The sequence below is a fragment of the Saccopteryx leptura genome, chromosome 1, assembly GCF_036850995.1.
Source record: "Saccopteryx leptura isolate mSacLep1 chromosome 1, mSacLep1_pri_phased_curated, whole genome shotgun sequence".
NCBI lineage: Eukaryota > Metazoa > Chordata > Mammalia > Chiroptera > Emballonuridae > Saccopteryx > Saccopteryx leptura.
In genome coordinates, this window is record NC_089503.1 from 239,722,157 (window position 1) to 239,736,042 (window position 13,886).

General features: G+C 50.8%; 1 protein-coding gene across 1 annotated transcript; it reads left to right on the plus strand.

The window, feature by feature from the left end:
• Positions 1 to 1,455: 1,455 nt before the first annotated feature.
• SOX7 (SRY-box transcription factor 7) lies at positions 1,456 to 8,325 on the plus strand. The gene is made up of 2 exons (XM_066388108.1): positions 1,456 to 1,898; positions 5,541 to 8,325. Exons 1-2 carry the CDS (start codon positions 1,661 to 1,663, stop codon positions 6,458 to 6,460), a joined length of 1,158 nt encoding a protein of 385 aa, XP_066244205.1. The 5' UTR covers positions 1,456 to 1,660; the 3' UTR covers positions 6,461 to 8,325.
• The last annotated feature ends 5,561 nt before the right edge of the window (positions 8,326 to 13,886 follow it).

Consider the following 13,886-nt stretch of genomic DNA (forward strand, 5'->3'; position numbering starts at 1 on the left):
TTCCCAACAACCCTGTGAGATCAGTTTTTTTTAATCAATAATTTTTTATTAATGTTAATGGGGTGATATCAATAAATCAGGGTACATAATATTCAAAGAAAACATGTCCAGGTTACCTTGTCATTCAATTATGCTGCATACCCATCACCCAAAGTCAGATTGTCCTCCGTCACCCTCTATCTAGTTTTCTTTGTGCCCCTCCCCATGTGAGATCAGTCTTATCATCGTCCTCCTTTTAGGATTTGGAAAGGAGGCCTAGAGAGATACCGACCTGCCCACAGTCACGCATTAAGTACCCAAACGTGAAGACAGGTCTTGGCTCCAGGCCCCACAGTCCTCCCAAGACCGTACTCTCTCCTTTCAGGGTCACTTCTGCGGAGCACTGCCCAGGGGTAGCGCTCAGCAAATATTTGTGGATTTCCCAGGATCTAGTCAAGCCTTATGATCGCTGTTTTTATACAGCAGGGTGTGTCTAAACTAAGCCATATTCACGCATTTATTCGTTCACTTATCTAGCAGTGTCTGAGCTCCTACTGTGTGTCAGCGCTGAAGAGCCAGGGCACCAGCCCTACTCACACGAAGCAGGATGACACGGAGCTGTCATGGGAGGTAAGGGGTTCTCGTCCCTAAAGGACGTGGTGCGCTCCCAGCCCGCAGCCCTCCGAGTGGAGCGTAGGCCCAGAACCTGCAGCCCCCCGCCCCCCTGGGGGTGTCAGGATGCGGGGAACTCGCGAGCTCCCGAGTCCTACCACAGCCGTGAGGAAGGCGGCGCGGGACGGCCAGAGAGACTCCACTCGGGCTATGGGAGCGGGTGGAAGGAGGAAACAGAAAACACCAGAAAGGAATTCTTCAAGAGAAGAGTTAGAGGCCAAGGAGTTGGAGACCCTGACAGCGGAGACTAGAGTCGAGTGGAGAGAGAGGTGTGAGAAGAGAGAACTCAGACGTCAGAGTGAGAACTGAGAAGCAGCCATGCGCTCCGCAGAGGCGGGAGCTGCAGGGACGTCGGGGACCCCGAGGTGGCACCGAGTAGAACGGGATCCAGCCCCAGCCCCTGTCAGACTTTGGTGGCCACCGAGGTTGGCCGAGGGGCCGGGCCATTTGAGAAAAGCGGTGGGTGTGTTCTCTTAAGAACGGTTCTCGAGCTGCTCTGAGGGTTCACTGTCAGTGCTTCTCGCGCCCGGTCGTTCCCCGTGAGACCTGTTCGGCGTGGCCTCTCCGTAGGTCCCACTCCCGGGAGGAGCTGGAGTTCTGGCCCGAGGAGCCCGCGACCGGAGGGCTGGAGTCCGACCCCTGCTCTCCGCACCTTCCAGCGCGGCGGCACCTGCGCGGAGCGGGCGGGACGGGAGGCGGCCCCGGGCGGCGGGGCGCGGGCGGCGGAGGGGCGGGCCGGGGGCGGGCGTGGGGGCGCGGCCTGCCCTCCCTCGCCTGCTCCGGGCAGGTCGGAGCGGGGACGCGGCGGCCGGGGACGCAGGGAGGGGGCCGCGCCGGGACGGGAGGAGGGGCCGCGCCGCCTTCGAGAGCCATTGGAGGACGCGAGCGCCCGAAGCTGATAAATAAGGGGCCGGGTCGCGGCTGCGGGCCAAGCTGGACGCCCAGACCCGTGCGAGGTCCAGGTCAGCGCCGGCCCCGCAAGGCGAAGCGAGGCGACCCCCGTGCGGCCATGGCCTCACTGCTGGGGACCTACCCGTGGTCCGAAGGCCTCGAGTGCCCGACCCTGGAAGCCGAGCTGTCGGACGGGCTGTCGCCGCCGGCCGCCCCCCGCCCGCCAGGGGACAAGGGCGCTGAGAGCCGCATCCGGCGGCCCATGAACGCCTTCATGGTGTGGGCCAAGGACGAGAGGAAACGCCTGGCGGTGCAGAACCCGGACCTGCACAACGCCGAGCTCAGCAAGATGCTGGGTGAGTGAGCCGGCGGGCGGGCGGGCGCGCCCCGAGGTCGCGGCCGGGGTGCGGGCGGAGGCGGCCCGGGGCCCGCACGCGGAGCGCAGCAGGACCTGGCGGGGCGGCACGCGCGGGGAGCGCGGGCTGCGCGGCGCCTGCGAGGCTGGACATCTGTGCGAGCGCGAGTCGTGCGCCGTGGCCGGGATTCAGAGTAGGGACCCCCTGGCAAGGCCTAAAGTGAAGCCGCGTCGCCCTGGGGTGTCCCGTGAGGTCTGCTCGTGAGAACAGGAGCGGAATTGGGGGCCCCGAGGTACAGGCGGGGACGGACCGCGCGTCCAGGCGCGGGTCGCGGGTTTACGGAGCCCCGCGCGCGCGGAGAGGCAGGACAGGAACGCCGAGGCGGGTGGAACCGGCCTTTTCGAGGAATATCGGAGTGGAAACCCACTGTCCCCTGAACTTCACAGGCACAAGCACAGAGGGGGGTGGTGACTATTATTAACCAATATCTGTGAAGAAAGACATTGCGGGGACGCATCCTTGCTTTATTGTTAAAGCAATAGCAAAAAAGGAGTATGCAAACCGCCTCTATTCAAGACTATTTCTCAATCGCAGCAGTTCATTTGACACGGATTCTTAGGGCGGCCAGTGAGGGGTCTGTCTGTCTGTCTGTTCTGGAGCCTGGCCCGGTTGCTTCCCAAGTGATGCTGTGCATTGGCAGCAGGGGTGACGGGCCTGAGGACAGGGACGAGCCAGACCAGAGGCCAGGGAGGATGTTAGGGCACAACCGAGAAACCGGAGTTCCTGTCCCGGGGGCTTCGTGTCTCCCCCTGTCTGGAGCTGGGCACTCCTGAACTCTGCCCCACGCCTGTCTTCTTAACCCCTTCAACGCGGTTTTTATCCATTTTAACCTGTAGAAACCTTTCAGAGCACTTGGTCGGCGCAGTGGGCATGCCCGGCCCTGTGTGTGGTCACCGGAGGCTGGCCCGGCCCTCCCAACTCCACCGGACTTAGAACCAAAGGAGCTGGTTTCCTTTTTCCGTTGGAGCTTTGGGCTCCTTCCGGGTCGGAACCGTGGACTGAGGATGACGCCCACCTTTCTGCTGGTTAAAGCCACAGGCCCGCAGAGACGGTCCCTCCTGCCACTAGACGCCCTTTCAAAGCAGCTGGTGGAGTGCTGGTTTCAGTCTTCTGCCGCCCAGCCTCCCGGTTAACCCCGTCCAGGATTCAATAGGAAGCCGTGTCTTAGTGAGCCCTTTCCTCCATAAACAATACTTAGTATTTTATTTTACACTACTGGCATATAGGCAAGTGTATTACTGTATATACAACAGTAAAACATCTTTTGTCAACCTGAAAGTTTATATTTTCCCTCAAATTGTTAAAGAAATGAAAACATTGTGTGGGGGTGGGTGAGATCAAAGACATTTTGGTAGGCCTTAGATGCGGTTCCGAGGTGCTCCTGTGACCAGGATAGAGCAGGGTTTCTGTTGCAGACCCTGGGCCCCCGAGATAGGAGAGAAATTGGTTTGGGGAGCCTCATAGGATGGAGGCTGTTGGCTCCAGGGAGAGGACAGGCAAAGGCAGCTGGTGACAAATGTCCCCCCCTTAACCACATAGCCTTTGGCACTGGGTGAGGGAAACCAACCTGGCATTGCTTTTTCAAATGTGACCTTTCTAATCTGTTCATAGGATGATTTATTTCCACCCCCATGATCTTGCCCAGCCCTTTCCTTTCTGACCTAGGAAAGGAAAGGATTGGATGTGAGTCCCAACTTCTTTTACTCTAAGCTTTCTGATCTTTAACATTAAAAACTCTACCCAGTGGTACTAGTATTTTTAGAATATTATGAATGAGAAAGTGCATAAAGGCAGTTGCACATTTAGTGGCATTGAAAATTAACCTATATTTTATTAATACTGCAACATCCAGGTACACCTAGTAACTAGAGTCCCATTTTATGTATTCAGTCCACAGATGAGAGGAGTGGGTATCTGAATCATCTTGCAACAACTTGGCCTCAGCCCTGGGCTAGGAACTGTGGACCAGCTCCAAATCCGGAGTTCCTAACACTTTTCAAGTCGCACTTTTAAGTGACAGCTAATTATACACTGCTCACAAAAATGAAGGAAACAAGGAACGTGCAGATACTCCAGTACTTTTAGCCTTTTGTATAGTGCATTTTCACCAATGAAATAAAAGTTGGTTCGCATCTCATTTGCATAATCAACTTTCTTTGACTTGTCATTTGCTTTTCTGATGTTCTTGTTTAATAAAAAAAATCAAATGCTGTTTTTTATTGCTGATATTCATTTTGAATAATCCCCTAATTTTTGTGAGCGGTATATTAATTGATGACTGTTAGAATAGTTATAAACTTTCGTCGCAGTGGTAAAACGCCTTTTAGAATCATCCTCCTCCAGCCCCCTAAGAGGCCTGGCATGCAGAGCCAGCCAGCGCAGGCACAGGCCCCGAGGTAGGGTGGCCATATACACGCAGTTCTACTCTGCCCTGTGCAGAGGGCTCTAAGTGGGAGATGTACTTTTTTTCCTTATTGGGCCTGTCCTCTAGACCAGTGACTCTGAAACTTCAGCACATATTAGAGTCATAGGGCAACTTATCCAAGTTGTAGAATCTGAGTTCACCTGCAGCTGGAGGGATGTGCAGTGAGTGCACTTTGAAAGACTAAAGCAATTTATTTATAAAACAATACACTAATGAGTGAGGATGAATAGGAAATACAAGTGAAACGAGCATTTTAGTACTAGTGAGCTCTATGTGTGCGATGCTTTTTAAAGAGAGACTTTTGAGTTGGTTAGTATCACAGGACATTTTCTAACGAGGAAAATAGAGACCCAGGGAAGTGAAGGGGCTTGCTTCTGTATGGAGTCAGTGGCTGTGCAGGTGCCCCCTGCCATGGTCAAAGGGTCTTAGGTAGATGACTGGACGCTGTGTGTGTGTGTACATGTGTGCCTGTCTGTGTGTGCATGCTGCAGTCAGATGCTAAGCATTCTGCCACAGTAGTGCTTACATACATACAGCAGAGTCCTACTTGACCTTCAGATGTGAGGGATAATTGTGTTACCCTAAGTGAGATCCTAGAATTTAATTACAACTGTGAAACTATTGGCTCTACCTAGGTTCCCTCGTGGGAAGGCCTATGAGGTTTATGGCAGAAGTAAATATTACAGTATCACTTTCTCAGAAACAGCAATAATCAACGAAGGTAGAGAATTTTCATTAAAACACACAAATAATTGGAATTGACTCTCCAACGCTTGAAAGAGCCCAAATTGTAGTATTTACATATTATATTTTCTGACACTGGCCTTTTGCTGTGAGTCCCACATTGTTTCCATGTTTGTGTTAACTGATGGCTTTTATATGAGAGGAGATGTGGATGTGTGTCTCGTAGGCATGAAGTGGTTTTGCCCGAAGTAGGCGGGTGAAGTTGGTTTGGCCTCACTGTGGCGCAGGGAGAGAGTTCGAGGAGTGCCTCTGTGTCCTTTGTGGAGGGTGGGGGACAGCGGATGGGATGAGAGACTGAGGGGGCCGGAGTGTGCGCCTGTCTGATGCTTGGAGGCACGAGTCTGAGACAGGTGCACCGGCCGCCCCAAGCCGCGCAGATGCTGAACGTGGCCTTCTCCGATTTGTGTGAGCAGGGAAGTCGTGGAAGGCGCTGACGCTGTCCCAGAAGAGGCCCTACGTGGATGAGGCGGAGCGGCTGCGCCTGCAGCACATGCAGGACTACCCCAACTACAAGTACCGCCCGCGAAGGAAGAAGCAGGCCAAACGCCTCTGCAAGCGTGTGGACCCCGGCTTCCTCCTGAGCTCCCTTTCCCGGGACCAGAACGCCCTGCCCGAGAAGCGGGGCGGCGGCCGGGGGGCGCTGGGGGACAAAGAGGACGGCGGTGAGTACTCCCCGGGCGCCGCCCTGCCCAGCCTGCGGGGCTGCTACCACGAGGGGCCGGCGGGCGGCGGCGCCCCGGGCAGCACGGACACTTACCCGTACGGGCTGCCCACACCCCCGGAGATGTCGCCCCTGGACGTGCTGGAGCCGGAGCCAACCTTCTTCTCCTCCTCCTGCCAGGAGGAGCATGCGCACTCCCGCCGCATCCCCCACCTGCCCCGGCCCCCTTACTCCCCCGACTATGCCCCCAGCCCTCTCCACTGTCGCCACCCCCTGGGCTCCCTGGCCCTCGGCCAGTCCCCAGGCGTCTCTATGATGTCCGCTGTCCCCGGCTGTCCCCCGTCTCCTGCCTATTACTCCCCTGCCACCTACCACTCTCTCCACTCCAACCTCCACGCCCACCTTGGCCAGCTCTCCCCGCCTCCGGAGCACCCGGGCTTTGATGCGCTGGATCAGCTGAGCCAGGTAGAACTCCTGGGGGACATGGATCGTAATGAGTTCGACCAGTATTTGAACACTCCTGGCCACCCGGACTCAGCAGCAGGGGCCATGGCCCTTAGTGGGCATGCCCCGGGTTCTCAGGCAACACCAACGGGCCCCACAGAGACCAGCCTCATCTCCGTGCTGGCTGATGCCACGGCCACTTATTACAACAGCTACAGCGTATCATAGAGCTGGAGGCCACCTGTCCAGCCCTGCCTCAACGCCACCACTCTCCATTCTGGGCACCGAGGGAACCCACTGCAAGTGCTGCAGCCCCGGGTGGGCACATCTGCTCTGCAGATCCGAGAATCCGCTCCATCCCATTCGCCCCCCCCCCCCCCCTCCAGATAGCCTGCGTTTTGAGTATATTCTTTCAAAGGAGTTTTCTTTGGCTACACCTGGGAATAAGGCAAAGGAGTTGCTGAAAGATGCTGGTTCTGGGTAGAACTTTCACGGACCTCTCCTTCCTGTCCCCATCTCAGAAACAAATGTATGAAAAGCCCAGCAGTGTTCGTACCTGTCCAGCTTCTGACACAGCTGCAGGGGTACAGCTGTCCTGAACTTTGGGTCCTCCTGGTGGGAGGAGCCCTGGGCTGGCATCCAGAGACCCAGGATCCTCAGAGGGCTGGTGATACCTTGATTGGCAACACCCTGACTGGCCTGTCCTTCCCTCCCCATTTGTAAAGTGAGGGACAGATTTGATATCTAAGGTCCCTTCTGCTCCAGGGTATTTCTAATTTAGGATCCTCTCAAGGCTAACTAAAGGGAAAACAAAGTTTGACTCAGTGAGCTTGTTAAGGTGTGACCTGTGCTAATTCAGTGTGCACAGCCCAAGAACACAAGGCTTTCTGCACTGACACTGTCTTCCAAAATGATCTTAGTCATCCAGAAGGATTCTTTTCCAATTTAAGAAAAAACACTTATCTTGATTTGGGAAATGACCCACTTGGGTTGACTGCGTCACTGAAAATGAGATCGAATTCAAGCTGTATTTTTAAAGTGTATTTTTATATAAATTCTTTTTTTTTATTACACACATTTCAAGAGTATACACAGCCTGAACAGATACAGTAAAGTGTGTGACACACACACCTTCATGCACACCTTACAGTGCGTGCCTGTGCAACCTAAATCACACACTCTTGTTGACATTGGCAACTTTTTGTCACCTTGCTGTTCCTAATGACCCAAAGAGCAGGGGACCCCAAAAGAATTTCCTTCGATCTGAATGTGTTGGTTTCTTGGGCAAAATTTCAGTACACCCTTCCCCTCTACAGATGCAAAAGGAGCCTCCTTCTCCCTGCCTCCATCTCCCTCTCCCTCTCTCTCTTTCCTGGGAATTCTTTTCTCTTCTTAGCTCTTCCTCCAGCCCTGAATTGGCCACTAATTTAAAGATCCCCTGACTTAAAAATTCCAAACTTGATTCCCATGGCTGGGATGGGAATTCATCTTCCTCCCCAGCCCACTGGTTCTTTAGGTAACATCTTCAGAGGACACTTCAAAACAACTTTGCTGCTCCTGTGCTGTGCTTGCTTCCCAAGAACAGGAGCCCACTGTGATTCAGAGAAATGTTTCTGAGCCCTGCCCTGGCCCCAGATCACTTCCATCCTTCCCTCAGCCCTCCTTTGAAGGAACAGATCTAACAGTGAGTGGAAAGGCGGTTGTTTGTCTTTTGATATCAGCATATTATTGCCTGTATGAAATATGTAAGTGTTTTGTATATTCTCCTATTATTTTCACCTTATATTTTGTATTGTTGAAAGATCCTTTCCTCTTCCTTCCAAGGAATTCACTTGTAAAATCACTTATAAGATATCATTAATCTTTATGCTATTACTGTATACAATGTTTGGTAATAAATAGTAAACCATGGACAATAAGATTGACTGGTGCAGTCCAGAATGTGTATTAATAATCTTGTAAAACATGATCACAGACATTAAGCTAAACTGTTCCTTTTTTTTTTTTTTTTTTTTTGCTAAGAACTATACATGCTTTGGAACAGTTTGTAGATATTGATTTGTCTAAAATATTTAATTTAAATAAACATTTTTGTACCGTGGCCATTCTTTCATTTGAAATCTAGCTGTGCAAAAGGAAAATGTTTTCAAGTGAGACAGAGATATCATGCTCAGTGCTGCTTATAGTATTGATCAAAATGTTTTCCACATCAACTTTTTTTAAAACTTATTTGTAGGAGTGGCTTATTTTATTTTTGAATTATGATGAAGAGACAAAGGCTAATGTTACACATTGGAAACAGCATTATTATTAGTAGTGAAAGAAAAGACTAATTTATAGCCAACCTGCAGAACAGTTTTCTCCCCAGGATTTCTTCATACTTGTAAACTAGAACCAGGTGTTATCTCAAGATAGGAAGTAAGTTCTGCCCAATTAATTGCTTACTTAAGGCTACCATATTTGTTTTTCTTCTTTTTTGAAATAGTCTTGAAAAATACCTGGGTTGCCCTCTTTACTATGCGTTCATGATATGGCAATATCAAGACGTGTGGGCTCTCGAAATTGGGCGGAATGTTGTGAGAAGGCAGGGGAGCCACACGGAGCAGCAATTAAAGGATGTAACATCTTGTGAGGTTTAGGATTAAAATGCCAGCCAAAAGGTGCCTGGAAAAAAACTGATGATTACTCAGTCCCTATGCAGGTCACCCATGTCTGGTTTCTTTCCGTGGTGAAGCAGGGTGAAACAGTTGTAACTTGTTCAAGTCAAGGGTAGTCTTGTGTTCTCCCAGGCCCTCTGGGCCAAGGAGTAGATCTTGGGAGGGCCAAACTGGGCATATGCTCCTCCTTCAATTTGGATCATAATCTATAGTCATTACTTTAATAGCACTTTATAGGTGTAGGGAGTTTTACAACAAGTTTTACGGGCTATTTCTCATCCACAGCCCCAGGTGGGGTCCTGTCATCTATCCATGCCATTGCACAGCCAGGGACACAAGGTCCAGAGTGGGAGATGGTGCTGGGTAGCTTTCCCACCCTCCACCTGATCAGTGGTGGCTGGGTTTCAGCCCTTGCTCGTCACAAAGCTTGTTGGCAGCGTCAGCCTAACAGCCTCACTGCTAGAGGTTTTTTTGCTGCACCATGACACAGAATTGTGGTATGTGTGGTCCAGCGCATAACGATCAGAGCCCAGGGAAAGAGCGAACAGACAAAGCAAATCACAGGGCCAGAACTAGACAGAATCTGAACTCAGTGCTGACCTGGCCCACCACGGCCAACAGTGGCAGCTACAGGGTCATCAGCTGGCTAGAGGACTTGTGCAGCAGCATGTGGCCAGGACATTGGCCCTGAACAGTGCCGAAGGCGCATATTTCATTCCAGGACACACTGCGGGAGTGGGGGCGTTGTCCCTGTCTCTGGGAGGGCAGGAAACAGGCAAGCGACAGGGCTGCTCTTTCACTTTTGCTCAGCTGTGCCCTGTGTGACAGGAGCGGCTCTCTTTGCCTTGCCTGATAAGAATTGATGGGCCTGAAGAGTTATAAGGTTTTGGGGTTTTATTCTAAAATGGAGATTTTTTATCATTTCACTCTTTTCCTTAAGATCTCTCAGTGCCTGCTCATCACCCACAGCACCTAGATGAGCACAGTGGTGGCGTGGGGGGCAGGGGGCAGTCCTGTGAAACCAAGGGGGTTCATGCCTCTGGGTCGCTTACTTCTGCAGGTTCCTGGCAGGGATCCTCGTAACGTAGTCACATGGCCATTTGCTTTTATAAACTGCAAAAAGGAAAAAAAAATTGTATTCTTTCCTTTAAGAGCATCCCTCCCCTCCCCCCAATTGTTGAAGCTTCAGGACCCCTAACACCTGGCTTGGCCACATGGGAGTGCCCCATGCCAGATCGTCTTCTTTCTAGAAGCCCCCATGGTCCCCCCCTCCACGAGGTGCACATACTGCACAGAAAACCTGTTGTGCCCTGAACGTGCTCTCTTTTTCCATACTTCTGTGTTTTCCCCATGCTTTTTTCTGGCCAGGAGACTCTCACTCCCACTTTCTATCTAATGACAACCTACTCACTGTCCAAGCCCAGCTCAGACGTCCCCGGCCCTGCCGGGAGAGGGGCTGGTAGGTCTGAAGCAAATCTGGGTTACGGCAATACCGCCTGGTGTTAAAGTCATTTACCTATGACACAAAGTAGCTGCTCAACAAATAAACGAATGAACAAATGAATCAAATCAACATCTGACAGGTCCTGTAGGTATTCTGCTTAATCTTGGTGGGAAAACCTGAAACCTTTGGGTTCCTAATTTTCAGGCCCATCTTTCTGGAAACCAAGACCCTGGAGCCTTTGTGTGTGTGTGGTTCTCAGTCTCTGGGGCTGGATGTGAGGCAGCCATGGCTACTCCTGCCCACCTGCTGGAGTGTGGCCTGGAGCGGACAGGGCAGGAGATGGGTACTGGGGCACTGCAGGGTGTCTTCTCTTCCATCCTACCTTGGAACAACAATAGAGTTGAGGACAAGTGATCTGTAACATTTCTAGCTGTCTACTTTCTTTTGAGAAGATTGTCCTCTTGATAACATCCCAGTGAAAGGGATTTAGAGGGAAGGAAGGAAGAGAGATAGCTCTATCTATCTATCTATGAATCATCTAACTCTCTGTCATCATCTGTCATCTACCTATCTTCACCCATCCTACCTACCTATCTTTAATCTGCTATCCATCCACCCATTCTCTCTCCCTCTCTGTCTATCATCTATCAATTACCTATTGATATTTTAATTTTCAAAGGAGACACAGTCTTTGTAGAAAGTTTAGGGAAAAAGTAACATCATAGAGAAAAAAAAATAAGTCATCTATTGTCTACAACTTAGAAATGTTACTAGTAATTATTTTTGCATCTATCTCTCCAGTCTTTATGTCTAGCTCTACATTTACATATGTGTTATAATAGACATTTTATGTATTAATATTAAATAATACTTTCCTATATCATTAAACCATATACTTCTGCAAAAGGTGTTTTCTTTCCAGTTGAAAAACCAGTATGAAAAATTTTTGTAAAAAGAATTACCCACTCCATTGACGTAACCTTTATTAACACACTTGTTTTTGTATACTAAACTCCTTAGTCTTGTATTCATGTGGTCAGAATTGTGTTTCCTGTGCTCATAGTGCAGATATAGATCCATTGGTATTTGGCTTGATCTTTTCAACATACTATTGTAGAATTTTTGCCACATTGGCATTTGTCTGTATTTGTCATTTTTCATAATGGCACTATATACTTCAGTTCATTAATGTAGCTTAATTTACTTGACCACCCCCTTGCTATTAGATAACTGAATTGTTCCATTTTACTTTCCTGCCATTCTAGGTAACACTGCAGTGAGCATGTACTTGTTTCTGTCCTTAGCTATCTAGCAGGTGTCACAGGATCTAAGCATATGAACAAGTTTCCAAAGAGGCTCTCAATTTAGTTGAGACACAGAAAGGACTCCATTCAATACCCAGAATAAACGGACTCATTCTTAACAGGAAGAATGAAAACCCCTGAAGACTATGTATTTATAAATGACTGCCATCTGGCCAGACTAAAGTAGCTTTACTCGCTTTACTCATGGTGGCTTTGTCTTCCTAAGGACCTACGAGATGCTTGCTGCTGGCTTCCCTGGTGAATTGAGAATGTTCATTTCCCTAAACATTGTGGTGGGTGGCACTCCCTTCCCTGAGTATCAGCTTACAAGGCAAGATATTTGGCTCCCAAGAGTACCTGGAGTATGCCACCACCATCACCATCGCCACTGCCATCGTGGCTGCTGGCTGCATGTGTGGCACACTCAGAGCTCTAGACGCCTCAGGACAGCGTCTGGGGAGAGCTGGGATCCGGAGCAGGGGTCTGACCTTACCTCATCACTAAATTTTGATTAGGACTTAAGTAAGTCCCTGGACCTGTTTTCTCATCGAAGGTGGCACTTAGTGAATTTGTAGGCACTTGAGAAACTCAGAGCCTTGTGCATGTACAGGATAGCCATTGTCATTTAGACTTCTTTAGACAATTTAGGCCTGGAGGCTGGTTTGAAAAGCCTGGAGCCATTGTCATTGTTCAGCTGTTGTCATACTAGAATTGACTGCATGGGTGAAACGAGGGGACAGGACCCCAACAATGGCTAAAGGAGATGCTAGAGGAACTCAGTTTTCTTCTTTTTGGCATGGAGTGGGGATGGAAAGAGACCATGTTGGTTGTTTTGCCCATTCTCCTGCTCCTCCTGAGGACTCTCTCTTAGCCATTCTGGGCGGTAGATGTCTATCTAATTTGAGAGTCCTCTAGAAAAGGGGTTCATCTCTCTGGAAGCTTGCCTAACAAGTTCTGTCCTCAAGAGCTCTTTCTTTCACCTCCCCTCAGTCCCTCTGCAGCCATGTTTGCTTGCTGTCATCTGTAGAGATGCACACGCTTTGTCCCCAACCTGCCCTGAAGGCTGGTGGGTAGGCTCCTTTTCTCTTTGTTATGGGCCCATGTTTGAGGCCGGCTGGGTAGGGATTGTGGTTCCTTCAGACCCTCTCCCAGGTCTGCATTCCCCCAATTGGAGACTGAATGTTGTGTGGACGTGGAGGGGGGGGGAGGTCTCCTTATCCACCCTGTGAGAGAAACAGGTGGGGATTCCACCAGGGAGTGGGAGAGGAGACTCTCTGGGCACTTTTGGAATGTTCTGCGTGTAGGTGTGGGGTGTGGTCACTTCCCAGGGGTTCACAGCACTGGGGCAAATGGTCACTCATCTTCCATCCATCCGAGGGGCTGTGGGGTGGTGCCAATCTGTGGTGAGGGATGCTTTAAACAAGAAAACGATTTCATTGGATTCTGGCAAAATCACTAGGTTCTGATCGCTAGAACACCTGCAGCCTCCAGGGGCACGCTGAAACCAGAGCAGCGGGGCTTCCCAGGGCGAGAGGTCCTTGGAGACGGCAAATACTGAGAGGGAGTGATGTGCTCAATGCAGGCTGTCAGCTGCTGGAGGTGGTGTCCAAAATAAAAAACAGAGTGGTTCCATTTTTACTGGAAAGAACGCGGGTCCTGGAACAAGGAGATTCTCATCCCAGCTCTGTGACCTTGAAAAAAATTCACTGGCGGTCAGAGCTGGAAAAAAATTGTTGTTATCGTGCTGTCAACCCCCAGATTTGATGAAAAAGGAAGTGGATGCCCAGAGAGGTCAGGGGATTCGCCTGAGAGCCAGCAGCTGAGAGCAGAAGCTGGTGGAAGGCCGAAGGGGACACTACAAGGGGGGGTGCATAAGGGCCCGAAGAGACCCCACAGGACAGGCAGCAGCACCCTTAGCAGCAGCGGCCAAGGGTAGAATCAGGACGGGGCAGCGGGAGGGGGTCCCCGATGCTCTCTCTGCTGGGTCGGAGGTCTCAGCCGTGGTGAGGAGCTAGGGGCTCAGCCACAGCGATGGGGGTGATGGGGAGTAGGGGGTCACGAGAATGTAGATGGAGGGGAGGCAAGAGCCCTGTGCGTGATTAGCAGGCCTTCAGGAGAAGTCCAACAAAGTTTCTTTTTCTGCTTTTGAAGCCCAGGTGGTCTTGGTGGGTGCCGGCCCAGGGGAATGATGCTAGCTAGGCAGGGCCTCCCAGAGGATGGGAGACACACTGCTTCCCCGTGGGCGGCAG